The following is a 24,671-nucleotide window of genomic DNA, read 5'->3' on the forward strand; positions in this document are numbered from 1 at the left end:
ATTCGCTCTCTTTGGGAGAGTTGGGGGAGGGGTTCAGTGCTTTGGCGAGTTTGGTGCTTCTGGACGTGCTAGGACGATGAAAATTGGTAGGCGTGTCAGGGAGCTGCACAAATGAACTTGACAAAGTCGTTTTCCCAGATTTGACCATCTGGGGGGGGGGGCTAAAGAGAGAGGAAAAATGAGAAAAAATTAGGTATTTATAACTTACGAGTTGGCGATCGGATTTTAATGAATTTTGATATTTAGAAGGACATCGTGACTCAGAACTCTTATTTTAAATCCCGACCGTTATTAAGCCTCTGATTTTCCTTTTATATCAATCTATTGATTCTTAGAGTTTTGTTAGAGCTCATACCATATGAGCTCTTGGCTCTTAGCTCTTCTGGCCTCGTCACAAGTACCATATGAGCTCTTAGCTCTTGTTTTTGTAGTGCTTGTAGTAGAGTTTTTTTTAGCTATATCTTTCCCTAAAGTACAACCAGATGGTCAAGAAAATACATTTTTCTGTGTGTCCCTGATTTCTGGAATGCCTTCCAAATCCATATAATCATGACTTTGGTTATAACGATTACGGTATGGAATGAAGCGGAACTTTTTTTTTGACTTGAGGACTAAAATAGCTGATATGAATCAGCAATTCCGCCATCCTAAAACTTTCCTATTGTCTTCATAACATTGTTTTTGAATTTTTTGTGTGACAAATTGTGCGAAATACTAAAAAAAAAAAAATCATTGTGATATATTAGAAAGAATTAGCGCTACGGATGTTTGATTATTATTTAGAACACAAAACCAAATCACTAAGTATTTAAAGCATTTTTCTTGGAGATTCTAAGTACACCCCCCCCCCAACCTCAATCCCGCAAAGACAAAAACTGTAAAAGATGATCGTGTAGAACAATAATTGATAAAAAAATTTTGAGTAGAAGTTCAAATCAAACAGTTCGTGGTAACGAACTGTAGTAAGGAGCGACCCGGCTCAATAGTAACCGAAACTCTAAAAAACGGAATTTTTATAACAATAATTACATCAAAAGAATAGCATTTTGATGCTGATTTTAGATATATATAAGTTTCGTTACGTTTAGACTTACCCATCAAAAGTTACGAGCCTGAGAAAATGTGTCTTATTTTAGAAAATAGGGGAAACACCCCCTTAAAAGTCATTGCATCTTAACGAATATCACACCATCAGATTCAGCGTATCAGAGAACTCTACATTAGTAGTTTCCAAAATGTGGAATTATGTATTTTTTGCCAGAAGGCAGATCACGGATGCGTGTTTATTTGTTTTTTTTCTGGGGGTGATCGTATCGACTCAGTGGTTCTAGAATTTGGTTAGAGGGCTCATTCTAACGGAAATTAAAAGTTTCAGTGCCCTTTTCAAGTGACCAAGGGCACCTAGGCCCCCCTCCCACGTTCATTTTCCACCCAAAGTCACCGGATCAACATTTTGAGATATCCATTTTGTTCAGTATAATTGAAAAATATCATAATTATGTCTTTTGGGACAACTTAATCTCCCACAGTCCTCGGGGGAGGGGCTGCAAGTTACAAGCTTTGACCATTGTTTACATATAGTAATGGTTATTGGGAAGCGTCCAGAAAAGTTTTTAAGGATAACTTTTAGCGTTGAGGGGGTCGGGGATGGGTTACGTGGGAGGATCTTTCCACGGAGAAATTTATCATGAGGGAAGAGAATTTACATGAAGGGGCCGCAGGATTTTCTAGCAGTATTAAAAAAAACAATGAGAAAAAAAAAGTTTTTCAACTTGAAATAGGGAGCAGCGTTAAAACCTAAAACGAACAGGAATTATTACATATATAATGGGGTTTGTATCCTCCACAATACCTCATTCCTTACGCTGAAGTATTTTTAGTAATTTCAATTATTTATTCTGCGGCCTTTGTGATTCAGGGGTCATTCTTAAAGAATTGGGACTGAATTCAAGCTTTAGTGTAAAGAGCGATGTATTTACGAGGGGGCGAACTCCCTCATATACGTAATAAAAAAATACAAATATTGAACTCCCTCATATACGTAATAAAAAAATGCAAATATTGAAGTTCGTTACGTAAGTTAATTCGTAATTTACGTATATTTATTACTAATAAAAATATTCGTAAAAAAATTAAAAGTTCTAGTTGCCTTTTTAAGTAACCAAAAATTGGAGGGCAACTAGGCCTCCTCCCCCGCCCCTTTTTTTAAAAATCGTCCGATCGAAACTGTGAGCAAGGTATTTAGCCAAAAAAAATATGCAAATTTCGTTTTAATTATTTATGTGCGGTGAGCCAAAATCAATGCATGCATTAATTCGAAAACGTTCAGAAATTATATAAAAAAAAGTTTTTTTAACTGGAAGTAAGGAGCGACATTAAAACTTAAAACGAACAGAAATCATTCCGAGGGTTGTCCCCTCCTCAACGCCCCGTTCTTTAAGCTAAAGTTTTTTACTGTTTTAAAAAGTAGAGTTGTGAGAAATAGTCAAACTTTAGCGTAAAGAGCGGGGCATGGAGGAGGGGAGAATCCCTTTCATATACGGAATAATTTCTGTTCGTTTTAAGTTTTAATGTCGCTAAGTTTTAAGTTTAAAAAAAAATGTTTTTTTCTTCTCATTTTTACTCCCAAGTTTCAGTTCTTATCCATACGTGAGAGGTTACTTACACCTGGACTTGTCTGTAATTAAATAAAAAAAAACTAGCTTTTAATTGTTTTAAAAAGTAGAATTGTGGCAAAGAGTCAAACTTTAGCGTCAAGAGCGAGGGATTGCGGAGGGAACAACGCATTTTATATACGGAGTAATTTCTGTTCGTTTTAAGTTTTAATGTCGCTCCTTACTTTCAGCTAAAAAATTAGTTTTTTCTTTATTTAATTTCTGAACGTTTTTGAATTAATGCATGTTTGGTTTTGGCTCTCCGCACATAAATTATTAAAATGAAATTTGTATATTAATTCTTTTTTTGGCTAAATGGCTTTCTCTTAGTTTTGATCGGACGATTTTGAGAAATAAGGGGTGGAGAAGGAGGCCTAGTTGCCCTCCAATTTTTCGGTTGCTTAAAAAGGCAACTAGAACTTTTAATTTTTAACGAACGTTTTTATTAGTAAAAAATATACGTAACTTATAAATTAGCAACTTACGTAACAAACTTTCATAATCTTATATTTTTATTATGTATACGAGGGGGTTTGTATCCTCTTTAATACCTTGCTCTTTACACTAAATCTTAAGTTTTGTCCTAATTCTTTAAGAATGACCCCTGAATCAGAAAGGCCGTAGAATAAATAGTTGAAATTACTAAAAATACTTTAGCATAAAGAGCGAGGTATTTATCTCCTCCTAAATACCTCGCTCTTTATGCTAAAGTATTTTTAGGACCCCTCATATGCGTAATAATCTCTGTTCGTTTTAAGTTTCAATGCTACTCCTTCCTTTCCTTTGAAAAAACGTTTTCATGTTTATTTTTCATTGTTTTCTTATAGTAATGCTAGAAAATCGTGCGCCCTTTTCCTTGAATTTTTCTTCCCCCGTGACAGATTCCTCCAAGGAAAGATCCTCCAACATAGCCCCCTCCCCTCAGCCCCCCCCCAAAAAAAAAAATCCCCCTGAAAACGTCTGTACACTTCCCAATAACCATTACTAAATGTAAACACTGGTCAAAGTTTGTAACTTGCAGCCCCTCCCCCAGGGATTGTGGGGGAGTAAATCATCCCCAAATACATAGTTATTATGGTCTTCGACTATGCTGAACAAAATGGCTATCTCGTTGATCCGTTGACTTCGGGAAATTTTGATCCGTTGACTTAGGGAAAAAAATGAGCGTGGGAGGGGGCCTAGATGCCCTCCAATTTTTTTGGTCACTTAAAATGAGCACTAGAACTTTTCATTTCCGTTAGAATGAGCCCTCTTGCGGCATTCTAGGACCACTTGGTCGATACGATAACCCCTGGGAAAAAGAAAAAAAAAATAAAAATAAAAATAAACACGCACCCGTGATTTGTCTTCTGGCAAAAATACAAAATTCCACATTTTTGTAGATAGGAGCTTGAAACTTCTATAGTGTGGTTCTCTGATACGCTGAATCTGATGGTGTCATTTTCGTTAAGATTCTACGACTTTTAGGGGGTGTTTCCCCTTATTTTCTTGATTAAGGCAAATTTTCTCAGGCTCGTAACTTTTGATGGGTAAGACTAAACTTTTATATTTAAAATCAGCATTAAAATGCGGTTCTTTTGATGTAGCTATTGATATCAAAATTCAATTTTTTAGAGTTTTGGTTACTATTGAGCCGGGTCGCTCCTTACTACAGTTCGTTACCACAAACTGTTTGAATAAATTCATTTATACTGGACTTCCGAAAATCTTTATATACCTTTTTAACATCATGTCCGTATATTTTTAAGGGATGTTGCCGAACAGGTGGACTACAAAGGCTTGCATAATATAATAGACATTTCGCCAGAAGGGTGGGATCTAACAAAGGGTAAAAGTAGAATAGAGCTTGAAACCCATATAAACTGCCGGTGTATCTTATAAATCCTGATTGGTAACATATTGTCGTCATTTTTATTTTTATTTTTACACTTTTTTTTAAGTTTGCACTCATTAACGACGACCTTGCCTTTCCTCATCTGTTCTGTAGATTTTTTTTTTTTTTTTTTTTTTTTTTTTTGGTTTTCCTTGGTGCTGGAGAATCATATAAGGGTGGACCCTCATTCAGGTGATTGTGTCTCACAACCACATAAAGGCAGCAGTTCTCATCTTTGTCAGACTCTTTATTAAATTAGTTCTTTGATATTTCGTTACTACACGTTTTTTCTCTGTTTTTCTCTTTTGTTTTTCTATTTTCTGTTATAATCAGTCGTTTTCGTCTTGATTGATTTCGATAAACGATTAAGTTAATACATGTGTTTTTTTCTTTATGGCGAGTAAATGAGTCCTTAAATTACGTAATGAGATCGCAAATAATTTATTCATATGCGCAAATCGTTTTCATGCATAGCAGTTATATTTCTACCCTTAATTGATCTCAAGTTACTACCATTAACGGAGTTTCTGTGATATGCATTAGTGTATTTTGAGTTCTTAATCTTACTTGCCAAGTCAGCTGATAGTAGGAGAGCAAATTAAGGGGTAACTGGCAGGGAATAATTACCTTTTCTTGAATTGTTTCTATGCCCTTACTTTTGGAAAATATGCTTTTTGGCATTTTCTCGGGGAAAAGAATCTAGAAAACAACACAATCCCTCTTTAGATTTCGAAAAATACTCTCCCCCCCCCTTATATTTTCAGGAATTGGTGCCCTTGATTAATAGTGTATATAATATATAGTACAACAAAAGAGTAGTACCATTCAATTTACCAATCAACATTTTTGAATGTGGTGATCGCTATTGTGGAAAAGTGCCCCTTTGCCTAACAGGAACAGATATGGCAAGATTATAATTCTCATTCAGAGATAATTTGCTTTTCGTCTGGTCTCAGATGGATAAGGGAAAAGAATAATTTTTGGAAATCTTTTATCCTTCATCCGTAAAACGAGTTCTAGTCCTAGCCATCCCTGCCTTTCTCTCATTATAGCCCTAGAAAGTGGGATAGAACCACATTTTGCATGCAACTTGTTTTATCTACGGCTATAACGGGTACCCAAAACTATCCGTAGACGATTCCTCTGGAAAGTATCTAATAGATCCTTCTCTGTCTTCTGAATCTCTAACTTTTCAGAACTGTTCTTGATCACTGTCATAATTAAAGCTTGCAACATTCTAGTCTTCGTTCTAAGACTTATCTTCCGTTTCATCCAAACTTTTTTCAAATATGGAAAAACATATGCGCCTTGACTATTCTACCTTTTATATCTTCACTTCACCCACAGTTTTTACTAATAATTAGTGTTGGGCGATATTGGATATTGATATCGGATCGAACATTGATATCGAATATCGAAACGTAAATATCCATAACAGAAACGATATTTGGAAATTTCCGAGAATTTTTGGCCTTTTCTGCTATCCACCGGTGAATATCCAGTGGAAAAAAAAATTCAACATAGAAAAATGCTATATGAAGAAGAAGAATAATGTATTCAATCCATTGGCTTATACTTGCTGATGCACGGCATACATAGCTGTATCCATAAGTTGTCATAACCTGCTCTTAAAACTCAAACTATGTTTAGTGTGAGGGTGGAGTTTCAAATGTTGCTGAGGACCTCTAGAATGCTTGGTTAGATAAAACGCCTTCTAGGCTTATTGGGTCTTGGTCAGATCACGCCCGTCACGATTGCCTTATGCCTTAAGTTTCAAGGATATGTATATTTCGCCTGACGACCTTCTCCAAGTTGAGATCAAACTAGCAAGAGACATGGGTTTGTAAGTGCCGTGACAGTGACTGTGATTCAGCCACCATAGAATTAAGCCAGTTTGTGGGGATCACATCGCGAAGTTTCAGTAGTCACTGAAGGCATGGCTCACCAGCAGCAGCATCTATCATGGCTTGGAAGATTTTCAATAAGTAGTCTTTAATTCTAAGAAAAACTGATTTACTCAAATCGCGGAAGTCCCGTAATATGGGTCTCAGAAATACTTATACGATGTTGTCATGAAATTAACTTTCATGCCCGCCAGTGTCCCTTCTAAGAGTGTTTTCCAAAGCTGATCAGTTAATCAAACAGTTCCTGGTAACGAACTGTTAGTAAGGAGAGACTCGACCCAATAGCCACCAAACCTCTAAGAAACAGAATTTTGATAACAATAGATTTATCAAGCGAATTGGCTTTTTATGCTGATTCCAGATAAATAAAATTTATTAAGATTAATATATCTATCAAAAGTAACAAGCCTGAAAAAATTCGCGGGATTTTCGAGAAAGGGGGAAACACCCCCAAAAAAACGCCAGACCTTAATGAAAATAATACCATATTCAGCATATCAGAGAACCCTACTGTAAAGGTCTGTTGCTCCCATGTGCAAAAATCTGTAATTTTGTGTTATTTTTAAGTGACGAAAAAGATTGGAATGTAACTAGCCATTTCCGTGGGGAAAGGGCTGTAAGTTATGAAGTTTGCCTTTTATTTACATGTAGTATTTGTTATTGGGAAGTAAATAGACATTTTTTGGAGATGGGGAATTTTCTGTAGGGGTATTCTTCATGGAAAGGGAAGTTTCCAAGGATGAACTCTAAAGCTTTACACGGGGGAATTTGCTAGAATTCCTCTACAAATTTTTTTTTTATTTGAATTACTTTTTCTTTGTCTATTTAATTTTAAATGTGGGGATGTTTTGGGGAAATTTTCAAAGGGGCTGAAATTACCTGGGCTTTTTTTCCGTGGGGAGGATGTTTCACAGGAGAAATTTTCCATCGGGGAATTTTCCGCGGCAGAAAATCCTCTATAGAGAAATATTTCCACGGGATAAATTGTCAGTGAGGGAATTTTCTGTGGACGAAACTTTGAATTGGAGTGGAGAATTTCAATGAAAAATTTTCTACGGAGGGAGGATTTCCGGTATGATTGGAAAAACGATTAGAAAATCAGAACATATATCCCCTTGTAAAGGAATCATATCATGCTCTTTGCGCTAAAGTTTGCCCCCCCCCCCTCAATTCTTTAAGAAAAACTCCTGAAAAAACGAAGCATGAAGAGCGAGGTATTGAGAACAATGAGAAGGGAGCACCCCCTCATATACTGAATAGTTTCTGTATGTTTAAAGTTTTAATGTTGCTCCTTATTTTTAGTTGAAAAAACCTGTTTTTCTTTTATTTAATCACTGGGAGGCAGAACCAATTCTCAGGCGAAAACAATGCCAGTTCTTTATTTTTCTTTATCCTGAGTCCGAGTCATTTCAAATCTGTGTTTTTATTATATACTTTTATGGAATCGAAGTTTGTTTTTATATTATTCAAAGTTTGGTAAAAATTACAATAAATACTCTTTAATTACATTTCTTTTTTATTGAAATTCGGCAAAACGAAGACTTAACCTGAGCAAAGAAAAATCTCCGAGCTCTCGTCTTTGAAAAAAAAAATTGATTTTAGGGGATTAACTGCCATCAATAAAGAAAAATGTGCTTGCAATGCATCCTTTGTTTAATATTAAATAAAAAAAAAAATAATTTTTTTTAGCTGAAAGTAAGGAGCGACATTAAAACTTAAAACGAACAGAAATTACTCCGTATATGAAATGAGTTGTCCCCTCCGCAATCCCTCGCTCTTTACGCTAAAGCTTTTAATTTTTTTAAAAAAGTAGAATTGTGGCAAAGAGTCAAACTTTAGCGTAAAGAGCGAGGGATTGCGGAGGGGACAACTCATTTCATATACGGAGTAATTTCTGTTCGTTTTAAGTTTTAATGTCGCTCCTTACTTTCAGCTAAAAAAAATTATTTTTTTTTTATTTAATTTCTGAACGTTTTTGAATTAATGCATGTTTGGTTTTGGCTCTCCGCACATAAATTATTAAAATGAAATTTGTATAATAATTCTTTTTTCTTTGCTAAATGGCTTTCTCTTAGTTTTGATCAGACGATTTTGAGAAATAAGGGGTGGAGAAGGAGGCCTAGTTGCCCTCCAATTTTTCGGTTACTTAAAAAGGCAACTAGAACTTTTAATATTTAACGAACGTTTTTATTAGTAAAAAATATACGTAACTTAACAATTAACTTACGTAACAAACTTTCATAACCTTATATTTTTAATATGTATACGAGGGGGTTTGTACCCTCGTTAATACCTCGCTCTTTACACTAAATCGTAAGTTTTGTCCCAATTCTTTAAGAATGACCCCTGAATCAGAAAGGCCGTAGAATAAATAGTTTAAATTACTAAAAATACTTTAGCATAAAGAGCAAGGTATTTATCTCCTCCTAAATACCTCACTCTTTATGCTAAAGTATTTTTAGAACCCCTCATATGCGGAATAATCTCTGTTCGTTTTAAGTTTCAATGCTACTTCTTCCTTTCATTTGAAAAAAACGTTTTCATGTTTATTTTTCATTGTTTTCTTATAGTAATGCTTGAGAATCCTGCGCCCTTTTCATTGAATTTTTCTTTCCCCATGACAGATTCCTCCAAGGAAAGATCCTCCAACATAGCCCCCTCTCCTCAGCCCCACCCCCAAGCAAAATAAAATCCCCCTGAAAACGTCTGTACACTTCCCAATAACCATTACTATATGTAAACACTGGTCAAAGTTTGTAACTTGCAGCCCCTCCCCCAGGGATTGTGGGGGAGTAAGTCATCCCCAAAGATATAGTTTTTATGGTTTTCGACTATGTTGAACAAAATGGCTATCTCAAAATTTTGATCCGTTGACTTTGGGAAAAAAATGAGCGTGGGAGGGGGCCTAGATGTCCTCCAATTTTTTTGGTCACTTAAAAAGGGCACTAGAACTTTTCATTTCCGTTAGAATGAGCCCTCTTGCAACATTCTAGGACCACTTGGTCGATACGATGACCCCTGGGGAAAAGAAAAAAAAAAAAAAAAAAAAAAAAAAAAAAAAACAAACAAATAAACACGCACCCGTGATTTGTCTTTTGGCAAAAAATAGAAAATTCCACATTTTTGTAGATAAGAGCTTGAAACTTCTACAGTAGGGTTCTCTGATACGCTGAATCTGATGGTGTCATTTTCGTTAAGATCCTACGACTTTTAGGGGGTGTTTCCCCCTATTTTCCTAAATAAGGCAAATTTTCTCAGGCTCGTAACTTTTGATGGGTAACACTAAACTTGTTAAAACTTATATATTTAAAATCAGCATTAAAATGCGATTCTTTTGATGTAGCTATTGATATCAAAATTCAATTTTTTAGAGTTTTGGTTACTATTGAGCCGGGTCGCTCCTTACTACAGTTCGTTACCACGAACTGTTTGATTTTTGTTACATAACGCATAACCTTAAAAGAAACAAAAAAGCTCAACTTTAGTAGCCTTGAATACGACAGTAATGCTGCCAAATACCTGCTATAGGATTATGTAGCTGCAAAATCAAAAATCTCATTAGGAATTTATGCTGAAACAGAATCTGTTTCAACGCAAATCAGTTGGAATTTTTTTCCATTATAATTGGTCTCAAGTTACTGCCACTCTTGGAATTTCCTTAGCATCTTTGAGTACTTCCTCTTTTTTTGCAATCTGTTTGTGCTGGGTTTCACGCAAGTAAACTTCTGCTAAGTGTCTTGTCTTTCAGTTGAGTTATGGACTGTATCATAAAGAAATTTTCTAGCAAGGTATAGTTTATAGTTATGGTTACACTTTTATGTAGGATTATATTTTAAAAGAATTAATCCAGCAGAAGCGAGTTCAGTCATCGCAATAGTAATTTTTCTCTAAAATCTTTCCAAAATTTAATGAATGGTTGAGTGTTGAATTATTTTTCGTGATTTCTATTTGATGTATCTTTTCAGCTATTTTTTACTTATTGTAGTTTTTTTATTTATTTTTCTTTCAATCAAAACATTATTTGCTTTTTTCCATTTTATTTAATTTTCTTTTATGCTCTTTGGTTTTCAAGGACTAAATATATGATATTTCTAGCTTCCTAGGCTGTATTTCTGTTATTTATTTGTATATATTTTTTACATTCTCTTCAAAAAATAGACCTTACTTATTTGTTAAATCAGTAAAGGGCATGATAGCGGTCAACCACAAAAAAAGAATCAAACTTAATTTAATTGATTAACACTTTGAAGGATAATAAAAACTTCTTCTTGGTAATTAGAATTAATAAAAAAAAAATATTGTGTTTCATTTATGTAACTACATTAGACTAATACATTTTTAACGTTATTGCTTTATAATTCAAAGAAAATTAACGCAATAACTAGAAAATTTAATCTTTCAGAATCAGGGAACTTTTGAAGTTTCCTGAGAGAAATCCAGAATTTTCCAAAGTTTCCGGATTTATTTTCAGCTTGAATACCTTCCAAAATAAACCAAATTCAGCATTGTGGACGTATTTTATTTGTTTGCCCCCTAACTTCGTTTACGTTTTATCCAAGAGATTGAACTGTAACCTTTAATAGCCTTTTCTAGCTCATTTAGTGAAAATACTTTAAAATGCAATTTAACAGCCCTTACTGTTCAGCCATTTTACTGTTCAGATATTTCTGTTCAGCCATCTGCGTATGCAATAGAAGACACACCAATATTACCGTAAAAAACAGAACTTTTAAGGGGTCGCAGGCACGATGCAAGCACGCATTTAAATCTACTGGGAGACAATACGGCACCTTGCCGAACTCCCTTATTAATTTTTACCGGGTCAGATATTTGGCCATTCCAGGTAATTTGAATTTTAGACTTTGAATACCAAGAAGATAATAAACTTAATACGGAAGGATTAACACCTGAAGACGCAGGGGAAAATAGAGCCTGAGAGTGCACAATATTGTCGAAAGCTCCAGAAATATCAACAGTAAGACAATATAAAGACATTTTAGTTTTTACGGCATCTTTCATGAGTTGGCTTAAAACATGATGTGCATGGGAGCAACCGAAACTTCGTTTACGTTTTATCCAAGAGATTGAACTGTAACCTTTAATAGCCTTTTCTAGCTCATTTAGTGAAAATACTTTAAAATGCAATTTAACAGCCCTTACTCATAGCTGCAGACATGTGTGATCCGGAATGGGAATACTGAAAAAAATTCAACTTCTATTAGTGACCATCTCGGAGAAAAGGGGTTCGCATACCATTTTAGGTTGAACACCTACCCCTACTCTCCCCTGTACAAATACTGTCCTCATCTGTAGCACTATTTTGAGAAGAAAAGAAAAATTTAAATAGACTAAACGTAGGACCATTGCATGCTATACAAAATTCCTATAACCACATTATGCTACAAAGTATAATATTTCGCGTGAAATTTTTTTATCTCTGTTCATGCTTGTGTATAACTTTGTATGTATAACGCTGTTATAGACTTCAAAATGTCGATCTCTATGTCTTGGCTAACATCGTTGGTTCCTCATTGTGCGAATCCCTATTGGTTCTGTGTATTTCTTTGCTAATATAATATTTCCTTTTAGGCTTCAGAAAATCAAACCCCAAAATCATGTAAACTTTGCGATCGCCAAGTATTCCAGATGGAACAAATCAAAGCAGAGAAGGCTGTGTGGCACAAGAACTGTTTCAGGTGCAAGGAATGTGGCAAACAGCTCAAGTAAGATCACTTATTATCTCTCTGCCAACATTCCGATTATTTATTCTTTTAATTTCAAGTCACTTCAAGGCTTAGGCACTTTTCCAGCTGAAAAGTGGAACACTTTTTGACCTTGACTTGATGAGAAGTTGTTTACAAATGGCCAGGTCTTTATTCTGTTGCGGTAAGTAGAAGCGTTAAAGAGAAAAAAAAAACTTTGCCTGCAAATCGCCGTTTTCACTGTCATCATCTTGATAATATTTTTGAGCAGCAATAATATAATAGAGTAATAAATTATTTTAAGCCTTTTATTAATTCAACGGTACAACTACCTTTTCAGTGGTTTATTTTTAAATTGATAGAAAATATTAGCTATCACTATGTAATTAATTTTTGCCCTATACAGCTGGTTCCATTGTTGCCAAATTTCTCTCTAAAAAGAGCTTAAATTTAGGAATAGTTTTTAATTCTAATGTGGTTAAATATTTAGCCTGTTCTATCAAAGTAAATATCACTTGTCTAATTGATTGGGTAAGATCTAGAGACGCTTGAACACTCGTAAAAAGGGAAAATAGTGTCTGATAATGGAGGTTTTTGTAATCCCCAATGAATTGTCTCTAAAAAAAAATTAAAGCAACGGCTTTGCGATACTGAAGTGAACAGAATGAAGGAAAAAAAGAAAGGTAAGGACTGGGCTTGTTGGAGCTTGGATTGAATTTTACTGGCAGTGACCATTAGTGCCCGAGTTTTTTAGTAAACAGAACTACAGGAACATAACGATTGCACTCTATATATATATATATATATATATATATATATATATATATATATATATATATATATATATATATATATATATATATATATATATATATATATATATATATATATATATATATATATATATATATATATATATCCCTTTTAAAAAGGGAGTTAGGCACAACTAATGTTTATGAAAAGGTAAATATAGAGGATGAGAATTTAATTGAAAAGACTGAAGAAATACTTTTTAAAAATTTTAATATTAAAATAAATGACAATGATAAAAAGTTCCCTTTCCTATATTGGACTGTAAAATTTCATAAGAATCCCCCTAAACCACGGTTTATTGCTGGAGCAGCTAAATGTCCAACCCGCATTGCTGCTACTGACCTCTCTTTAATTTTAAAGGAAATTGTAAATAAACTTAAAACCTATTGTTCTGGTATTAAAAAATTTTCGAATTTTAATCCATATTGGAGTGTTAATAATTCACTGCAGGTGATAGATTCTTTAACAATGGTTTCAGCTAAAAGAATTGAGTCTTTCGATTTTGCGACAATGTATACTAATTTATCACTCAATTTAGTGTTAGATAATTTAAAAACTGTTATAAAGAAATCTTTCCTCTTATCTAGTAAAAGGTTCTTAAAAATAGACGGTTATAATAAAAAAGCCATATGGACAAACTGCTTTAATACTACAGTTAACTTGAGATGTTACAGCTTGGATATGATTTTTGAGTTATTGGAATTTGTTTTATACAATACTTATATAAGATTTGGGGGTGATTTGTACAAGCAAATTATGGGAATTCCCATGGGGGGGAATGCCAGCCCATTTATAGCTGACTTGTTTTTAAGTCAACTAGAATATAAATATATGATGGATAAGAATAATCCAATTAATTTAAAACATGCTTTGTCAAATAATAAAAGATATTTAGATGATATTTTGGTCTTAAATTGTAAGGATTTCATTGATATTTCTAAAAATATATATCCATCAGAGCTTATTCTTGAGCCTAGTCATGGCGCTGGTCATGAAGATCATTTCTTAGATTTAAATATTAATATTTGTGATAATAATAAATTAAGTTTTAAAATGTATAATAAAACGGATGATTTTGATTTTGAAGTGATTAGTTTCCCATTCCCTGAAAGTAATATACACTCAAATATCACATATTCAGCGTTTTTCTCACAGTTACTTCGTTATGCAAGGATTTGTAGTAATTATATTGATTTTAAAAATAGATGTAAAATCTTAAGCCAAAAATTGATATCAAGAGGTTTTTCTGCAAATAAATTAACTTGGCAATTTAAAAAATTTAGTTTTCATTATAACGAACTTTTAAATAAATATCAAAAGAATTATCTAGAAATACTTAAAGAAATTTTTAACTAATTTCGGAGGTTCGAGAAATGTTGTCACAGCGCCATTTATTTTGAATTGGGTTTCTATTTGAGCGGAATTTTTAAAAAATTAGCCACATGGTAAAGATGAATTATATAATTGTTTAGTTCATTCAGGTTTTTTGCAATGTGTTAATATTTGTGATTTGGTAAAATTTATAATATTTAGTTTACCTATTGTTGCTAAAGGGAGGGATATATTAACAGGATAAGCTTGTTTTGGTTTTACTTGGTTGTTTTACATTTGCTGTTTTTTTTCATGGACATGTATTTTGGGGGTGATACCTGACGCGGGGATGCCATGGATATTCTGTGGTAGCCACAACACTGTGCTGGGTAGAGAATTTAGAGTGGCGAAACCCTATATAGGCCAGTGTATTCTCCTGATGAGCCCTTATGTTGGGTGTTGCCTCTGAATTATTTGTCTATATTATTTTTTCTATGGTTTGGTAAATGACGACTTATACTTATTGACGACATGACTGCCTGTCCATGGATTATTCTTTATGGTTGATTGTGTGTGGCTATGCTGTTTGACCTATGTGATTGTATGGATGAGTAGGTTTAAGGCCTCATTCAAGTGCTGGTCTATATTAATCACTAATTTAGGAAAACAGTCTTCCTTTTCTCCTTCTGTCTCCTTTTTTTTTTTTTTTTTTTTTTTTTTTTTTTTTTTTTTTTTTTTTTTTTTTTTTTTTTTTTTTGTGTTTGTGCTGTAGCATTGGTGATTTCTCTTTTCATGATATATATATATATATATATATATATATATATATATATATATATATATATATATATATATATATGAATGAATGAATGAACGAACTTTATTACCCGTAAAAGTATAAAAAACACAAAGTACGGAGTATTATAAATAAACAAAAACAATAAACAGCGAAGAAAAAAAAATCAAACTAACAAAAGACAACATGGACTAATTAACCAGTATCAATATGGAAAAAAGGCTGCAGAGGGTCATAAACGCGAATAAAGTTGATAGTCTTTTTACATAAATCATCACTGGAAGACCGAATCCGAGAAGGCACATCAATTAAACCAAATCGAGCAATTATTTTTTTGTTTCGGTGCCATCTAGGAAGCCGGAGGAGGAATTTGCAATATCTGAAATAAGCCGTACGTAGAGTGTGTCGATCTTTCTTACGAAACAGATGAGCCATGCCTGATAAGAACAAAAGCACAGGGGCGCAATAAGCGTTATAAATCATGCACAAACCGTTACGGTTATAACGGCTTTTGTTTGGGGATATTTTTCCGTAAGCGACGCGTAGGTTTTTTCACGGTTTGATTCACTAGGGATGAACAGGTATTGGAAAGTGTTGGGCCAAAACACAGACTAAGCCAACTAACTAAAGAAGAACATGGTAGAACTGCAGTCCCAGCAACGAATGGAGCGACCACATAAGAACTATTAAAACAAATAAACTCGCATTTAGACGCATTAACTGACAGTCCAATCTTAGATAGTTCATTGGTTAATATAGTAAAATTAGAAAGCAATCCACGGCGAGTCCGGGCAACAAGAAGAACGCCATCTGCATATGCAATAGAAGACACACCAATATTACCGTAAAAAACAGAACTTTTAAGGGGACGCAGGCACGATGCAAGCACGCATTTAAATATGCTAGGAGACAATACGGCACCTTGCCGAACTCCCTTATTAATTTTTACCGGGTCAGATATTTGGCCATTCCAGGTAACTTGAATTTTAGACTTTGAATACCAAGAAGATAATAAACTTAGTACGGAAGGATTAACACCTGAAGACGCAAGGGAAAATAGAGCCTGAGAGTGCACAATATTGTCGAAAGCTCCAGAAATATCAACAGTAAGACAATATAAAGACATTTTAGTTTTTACGGCATCTTTCATGAGTTGGCTTAAAACATGATGTGCATGGGAGCAACCGAAACTTTTCCGAAAACCAAATTGAAAAGGCGTAAAATCACAATTCGACTCAATTTCTGGTAGTAACAAATGTTCAAGCAACTTACTTTAGAAAAACGATACTGTAATGGGACGATAATTTACACATGACGTGGGGTCCTTGCTTCGCTTTTGAATAAACTTTACACGGCCACAAAGGAAACTATCAGGAGCAAGCGACTGTGCTAAGCAAGACTGGGAAAATATTTGTAGATGGTTAAGTAGAGCAGGACAATCATAAGCAAAAAATCTGTAAGAAAGACCGTCACCATCAAGACTCTTTGAACGCTTAATTTTTCTTAAAGCCCGGCGAATTTCAGATATTGCTACAGGCTGGACATGAGCCTGCAGGAGACGGTATGGTAAAAGCGGTTTAAGCAACTTATAATAAAAAGACTGAAGAAAACTATTAAATACACTGAACACACACTTATAATGATCAACAAAATTAGCTAGCTGAAGACAAGATAGGGTAGATAGGGAACATTTCTCACTATTAATAACCTTATTCCAGGAGACCTTATCGGTGGGGCCTGGCCATGCATTCAAGCGTGCACTCTTCAAACTGGCCTTATATTCAAGTTTGAACTTTTGTTTCACAGAGAAAACAGCTCCGGACGATGGTCGGTCACACGATATCCACATACGTAGCCAAAATGTGGCTTTTGCTTAGCACGTTTTACTTCAGGATCAACGTTCCAATTAGGCTTTCTTGTGCCAATCCGAACTTTATTCACAGGCACTGCAGCTTTGGAAGCTGATTTAAGGCAATCAATTTAATAATAATAGCAATTTAGGTCAACTCTACTTGAAGGCGAGGAAACTGATGTTTGCAGCAGGTGATATGGCACTTGTATGGTCGACAGTAAAGCAGTTAGCGTAGCAAGGTATAGTGGGACATTAGCACGATCCCAGTTCAACTTCGTATGCCACTTCGGCTGAGCCGAAAGTATTCTGCCAGATAGCTCAAAGGACAAATTACAGCTAAGAATAACATGATCGTCATCAATCTTCTCTTCGTCCACCCTGACAATCGATGATATTAAGCTGGAACTGGAAGAGATCACGTGATCCAGGTTTGATTTTGAACAGCCTCTGTCATGAATATACGTGAATGGGAGGCTCTTAACTGCGACGTGATATATGCTAGGAAGTGATTCTAGCAAGAGGATTGACCTATCGGAGGTACCAAGAATGTCACAGTTAAGGTCACCAGCTAAAACCCAATTTAGGTCTTTTAAACGTAGACTTTCGAGTAGAGACTTTAAACTGGAGCAACATTTAGCGAAAGATGTGAACGATGCTATAGAACGTCGATCGCAATGTAAGTAAACGTTTATAAAGGCGGCACTGTCACATTGAATAGCTAAGATGTTATCATCACAATGAATCACAGAGGGTTTTGATGGGAAACGGAAGAAAATTGCTAGGCCACCGGAAGGGCGGCCTCTAGTTTTCTTGGCCTCTTGCGAAAAAAGAATGGTGGACAGAAAATCGCTTCAGGCTAGAAACGTTTGATTTGGTCAAAAGATGTTCTTGCAAGAACACTATGTCATGGACTAATAATTCATTAATTAACAAGTCTTTGTCTTTTGTGCCTTTAAAATTGAGAGAAGCAAAGCTTAAAATAGTGGCTTGGTTCATTTTGGAGCAGAGTTCAGAGCGCGTTTGATCACTGGGCAATTCATACTATAGGAAACATGAGCTTCGCCGCAGTTGGCACATTTCGGAGCCTCTAAGCAAGGATTGTCTTTAGTATTGGAATGGCATCCAGAACATTTAGAGCACTTCATCTCCTGCGGGGCACATGGGCAGTGAGCTAACGAATGATGGGTGCTTTGGCATCTAAGACACCGTCTGGGTAGGTGTTTGTATTCCGATATTTTAAAAGACTCGTAACCCAAGCGCATACCTTTAGCGATGGCAGATTTTAGTGCAGCGGAATCAAGGAACTCTAAACAGAATGTATGAGAAGAGCCGATCTGGCTGGCCTCAACAAGACCAGGAATAGCGGAGATAAGTATACTGCTAGAAACACTATCGGGAAGTCCCCTAATTACTCCAAGAGGTTTGCGATCAATCACTTTAGCAGGAATATTTGGATAGCTCGCAACAGCAGATGCGGCAAGAGAATTGGCGGAAACTTTATCCCGCGTAACAACAACCCATCTTTTCCTTACCGGATCGGACTTTACCGACATAATTCCGTCATGTCCGGCGAAAGAATCAAGCTTTTACTTGCGAGAAACGGGGTCTCTTAGTTCTGGAGGCGGATATTTAAGAACGACGGCGTACGAGGGTTTGCGATTGGTAACCTTACTATCTGAGACCAAAGAACTATTTATAGACGTTGCTGGACTATTGAGGTGAGCAAGCGATTTTAGGTGACCAAGGCACTGGTTGACTTTGGCGGTAAGGATAGAATAAGCTGACGCCGGAATGCTAGGGACTTCAGAGGAGGATTTGATCACAAACTCTGGAATATCAATATTTTCTGCAGAGCAGCGAGAAAGAGTAGCAATAATGTCCGACAATGAACTATTCTTAGCACTGGGTCCCGAACGACGAGGTATAGGCTCATCTGGGAAGCAATGGCTATATAAAAGTTTCTTAGCGCCAGGAACATCTTCATACGGGAAAAAATCACTTGCGTATTTCACAATCGACTGATGGTCCAACCCCTCATCGAGATTGTGCTGAGCAAAATTAAAAACTGGGCAATAATAAAGCGTACTGGTATTCCAATTGTCCATGATAAACAAATTTCACTCACGACTCGGCATCAGTCCAAAAACAATTAAGCGAAAAAGGTATATCCACAGAGAAGTTCTCAATAGGCACAATTATGAAATGATCCACACTGGCTAAATGAATGCAATGAGAATAAATAATAACTTATCTTTGAGTGGGGCAAGTAATCCAGTGATTTGCAAGTAATCCGAATATTTCAATGTACGACTCAGATGATAGTAGTGCTGAATACTAACTCACAGCCACAATCCATAAATAATCCTTAAGCCGTAATCATATACAAGTTTATAAATCTATCTAACAAGTTTCAATTACAAATTCAAAAGTATTTCACTCATTATTTATTCCAAACAGGTACAGAGTTAATCCGACTTAAATTCAATTAGCTGTTGACTGGTCAAATACCAAAATATATATAAGATATATATTTATAATATATATATATATATATATATATATATATATATATATATATATATATATATATATATATACATGTATATATATATATATATATATATATATATATATATATATATATATATATATATATATATATATATATATAATATTTATATATATATATATATATATATATATATATATATATATATATATATATTTATCTTTAGTATATATTTATAATATAATATATTTATAATATTATATATATATATATATATATATATATATATATATATATATATATATATATATATATATATATATATGTATATATATATATATATGTATACATATATATATATATATATATATGTATATATATATATATGTGTGTACATATATATATATATATATATATATATATATATATATATATATATATATATATATATATATATGTATATATATATATATATATATATATATATATATATATATATATATATATATATATATATATATATATATATATATATATATATATTTATTTATATTTAGGGGATCATGTTTTTCCTTCAGATTTTTGACTGGCTATTGTATTTTCTCTGATACATCCGTATATTTTGTGTTGTTCGAATGTATGCCTTGGCACTTTCCCTTCGATTTACATAATACTTTTCTTACAGTATGTTATTAAATCATTGTGCGGATTAAGGAATCGAGATTCGATGAGGCCTGAAGGCCTATGTATTAATTTTAGTAACAGATAGCGTGGTTTTTATGTATAAGCATCATAATCAGTGCCTTCCAGACTGTTTTACAGGAGTATTTCATGAGGCTAACGTTCATTATCATGATACTCGGACAGAAGGAGATATATTGAAGTTTCTGTCTCATAGAGGGTTCATAGAGGGGTTAGGTTTTAGAATAACCTTAGCCCTAGCGTTAAAAATTACATATTAATCAGTTTAAATCTGATCCAAGCATAGGACTGGTCGTTAAGTAGACCTTGAAAACAGATGGAAATTGAAAGGCAATAAAATTTATGTTTGGGATTTTTTTTTTTTTCCATTTACTGAGTTTCATTTACAACCGTTTAGGCCTAAACGGAAAGCAGGTTGTCGTCGGTTGGGGTGGAAGGATGTCGTAAGGAAAGATTCAAGGGAAATTGAAACTTCCTGGGGTAAAGAAGTGTAAAGAAGTGGTGAAAAGAAGGAGGCTCTGAATAGATTTGGATGGAGGAGGAGCGATCGTAGCTGTGTTGGCCTCAGGTGGCCTGGTGCTACGGTGAGCTGTTAGTAGCAATAGTAGTAGTAGCGTATTTTATGACTTTTGTCGAAGGGATGAAGAAAATTATTAGATGATAACATTTTACTAACAGATTTTACCTGGTAGTTAAATTATAAATTTGCATCAATATCAAATCCAAGGTAACAAAAAAAATAATAAAAAAAAAACGAAAGAAAGACCTATACACACCAAGCTCTTCCCACTAACCTTTTTAAGAAAATTAAGATAAAAACGCACATAAAAGTCATTAAGTTTGTTAAAACAAAACATCGGGATAAAAAATAAGATAATAGTAATAACAAGAACAAAATTTTTGAAAATCTGAAAATAAACATACTGTTGAAAAAATCAGTTAAAGATGATGATGAACTAGAGCTAATCAAAATTGAGAAATCGGGACTCAAGAACTTTAAATCAAAAACCTTTGTAATACTACCATCTCCAAAGGATAAAACCATATTTTATCGCTAGATTTTTACTGATCTGAACATAAAGAAGGAATATTTTCTTGCACGGAAAGAAGTGACTCAAGAGATTTTTTTTTCAGATTTTGGCAGCATAAAAAACAAATAGCCATAGACAGTGCAAAGCGACGTTCCCAGCAGATTTTCTTCTTGGAATTAAATAGTACAATTTGTATATTTGTATAGGTCTGGCAAAAACTGCAAAAACTAAACAATCGTCAAAATGGGGTATGATTTTTTAAATTTGATATTAAGGAAAAATCAGTTGATTCCTCGGAGTTTCTAAAGATAGGAAACTCTGAAAAAGAATTGATGTCTATTATATTGCGCAAAGTTTTAGATTTTTAAGTAAAGCCCAATGGATAGCAAAATTGTGGTATAAATAAAAAATTAGTGACCAATCATGAAATTTTGTTTCATGATTTACCACGAGGGGGGGGGCATCATTCATGACGGGGGAAGGGGTGAAGAAGATGATACGATAAGAATCTGTAAGATTTCTGGTATAGATGAGAAGCTATCGCCGCATAAACATATAAATGCCTTTTGTTTGAAACTGCGTTTAAGAATATCTATTTTTTTACATATTTTCTTCTAAATGTTTTTTTTTGTATTTTCAGTGTGGACACATATGAAAGTCATGAAGGTATCTTGTACTGTAAGCCTCATTATAAGCAACTTTTTCAGCCTAAAGCTCATTTTGATGATGACGAACCTAAATGTAAGTCGCTCTCCTTTTTTCTGTTTTATCTTGCAAAAGAATACCAAATGGTGATTTTTAAATGTAAGTCTAACCAAAGTGCAATGTTCATAGTTCTTTTTTTTATAGGAAATATTCGATATTTACAACAAAGAGCCGTTTTAATTGCAATATGTTCACACAGGATTTTTACCCTTTCCAATTTTTTATGGCACTTGGTATTTACCAAGTGACATATAGCAATGGCAAATTCTGTCGGTCTGTCTGTCTGTCGGTCTGTTTGTCGGTCTGTCGGTCCCAGTTTTGCTAGTTTAGGCACTTCCAGATAAGCTAGGACGATGAAATTCGGCTGGCGTATCAGGGACCAGACCAGATTAAATTAGAAATTGTCGTTTACCCGATTCGACCATCTGGGGTGGGGAGAGAAGGGGGACGGTTAATTCGGAAAAATTAGAAAAAAGAGGTATTTTTAACTTACGAACGGCTGATCGGATCTTAATAAAATCTGATATTTAGAAGGATGTCGTGTCTCAGAGCTCTTATTTCAAATCCCGACTGGACCCGGTGACATTGGGGGGAGTTTTAGGGGTAAACCTAAAATCTTGGAAAACGCTTAGAGTGGAGGGATCGGGATGAAACTTGTTGGGAAAAATAAGCATAAGTCCTAGGTACATGATTGACATAACCGAAACGGATCTGATTTCTTTGAGAGAGTTGGGGGGGGGTTAATTCTTAAAAATTAGAAAAAATAAGGAATTTTTACCTTGCGGAGGAGTGATCGAATCTTGCTGAAATTTCATATTTAGAAGGACCCCATAACTCAGGTCTCTAATTTTAAATTCCGATTGGACTCAGTATCATTGGGGGAGTTGGGGGGGGGGCGGAAATTTTGAAAACGCTTAGAGTGGAGAGATCAGGATGAAACTTGGTGGGAAGAATAAGCAGAAGTCTAAGATACGTGACTGACACAACCGGACTGGATCCGTTCTCTTTTGGGGACTTGGGGGGGGGGGGTTAATTCAGGAAAAATTAGAAAAATTGAGGTGTTTTTAACTTAAGAACAGGTTACCGGATGTTAATGAAATTTTATATTTAGAAGGAACTTATGTCTCAAAGCCCTTATTTTAAATCCCGACCAGATCTGGTGACATTGGGGGGGGGTGGGGGTGGAGGGGGAAGCCGGAAATCTTGGAAAACGCTTAGAGTGGAGAGATCAGGATGAAACTTGGTGGGTAGAATAAGGAAATGTCTTAGATACATGATTGACTTTACTGGACTGGATCCGCTCTCTTTTATGGACTTAGGGGGGCGGGGTCCAGTGCTTTGGCGTGTTCGGTGCTTCTGGACGTGTTAAGAAGATGAAAATTGGTAGGCTTGTCAGGGACCTGCACTAATTGACTTGATAAAGTCGTTTTCCCCGATTTGACCATCTGGGTGGCTGAAGGGAGAGGAAAAATTAGGAAAAATGAGGTATTTTTTACTTACGAGTGAGTAATCGGATCTTAATGAATTTCGATATTTAGAAGGACCTCGTGTCTCAGAGCTCTTATTTTAAATTCTGACCGGCATTAAGACTTTGATTTTCCTTTTAAATCAATCTATTGATTCTTAGAATCTTGCTATAGCTCATGCCATACGAAGTCTTGGCTCTTAGCTCCTCTGACCTCATAACAAGTGCCATATGAGCCCTTAGCTCTCGTTTGTACTTCTTAAGGTACAAAGTAAATCAAAATAAAAGCATTTTCTCTCCCCCTGAACCTAACTTATGTATATCTACGCATGAAAAGCAGGATATCCTAAGATTTTTCGTTGCTTATTTCAAAATTATGTAGTCTTAATTACAATATCACGTTCCTGGTATTGTTGCCACTTTGAGCCGTAAAACAAACAAACAAACCGAACTTTATAAACTTGAGAACGTTGTCTTGTCTATAGCAAACCAAGTATTGATTCGCAATATGTTGATTCCCAAAGACAACTACGCCTGCAAAGCAAAACAACATTATCATAAGCGTTTTGCTAATTTTTTTACTCATGTTTCCCTTTTTAAATTTGATGCCGGCTACTACCCAAAACTCCAGAACTGCAAACGGTGCTCTTTTCTATTCAAAATTGAATGCTCAATATTTCCTATTATGTATTTTCCTAATGCCGTTAGGGCATTAGGCTATTAACAAATGCCGTTAGGGTCAACAAATAAGAAGTGAGTGAAACCTTCCGGTACGAATTGTTTGCATCTCTGGTAATTTTCAAAAGGAAGTAATCCTAACGTCTGGTTTCCTTCAGAGAAAAACAAAAGGGAAAATATCCTCACTCCCCGAAATCCTAAATTTTCATGAGTTTCTGGGCACTTTTTGTTCAAAATGTCAAGTAAAATTATTTTCTTTTTGTTTTGCTACCCCCTCCACCCCCGCTGAAAAATATCTTGAGTCTGTACCAGGCTGTCTTAGTCCGAAGCTTCCAAATCCAATACAGTTTTTTCGATGATCTAAAATTTTATCTCAAGCTCTTTGAATCTTCTTAAGCAATTGAAATAGAATAGTTGAACTTTAATTACAGTCTGAAATAAAGAAAGCAATCTAAAGCACAGTTACATCGAGTTTAAAGATTTTAACTAAATGTTTCGCTTTTTGCACGCTAATTATTATTAGTTCAAATGAGAATATGACCAAACTTTGCTGGGGCGAGTCTTGTCGCGTCTTAGCCCTTAAAAAGCATAATTTTAAGCCTAAATTCTTCAGTTCTTGCACTTTGGGAAAGGGGTAGAGGCAAATGGGGCATTTAGTAATTGAGGAAAAGAGGTT

The 24,671-nt window shown here is 34.7% G+C and overlaps 1 protein-coding gene across 1 annotated transcript in view; it reads left to right on the plus strand.

Moving 5' to 3' along the window:
- LOC136030304 (uncharacterized) overlaps positions 1-24,671 on the plus strand; it is a gene marked incomplete in the record, with an annotated part of 169,050 nt that overhangs the window by 109,164 nt on the left and 35,215 nt on the right. Inside the window, 2 exon segments of the mRNA XM_065709195.1 lie at positions 12,021-12,154; positions 21,788-21,888. Coding sequence (XP_065565267.1) covers positions 12,021-12,154; positions 21,788-21,888 — 235 coding nt within the window.

This window comes from Artemia franciscana, chromosome 1 (genome assembly GCF_032884065.1).
Source record: "Artemia franciscana chromosome 1, ASM3288406v1, whole genome shotgun sequence".
NCBI lineage: Eukaryota > Metazoa > Arthropoda > Branchiopoda > Anostraca > Artemiidae > Artemia > Artemia franciscana.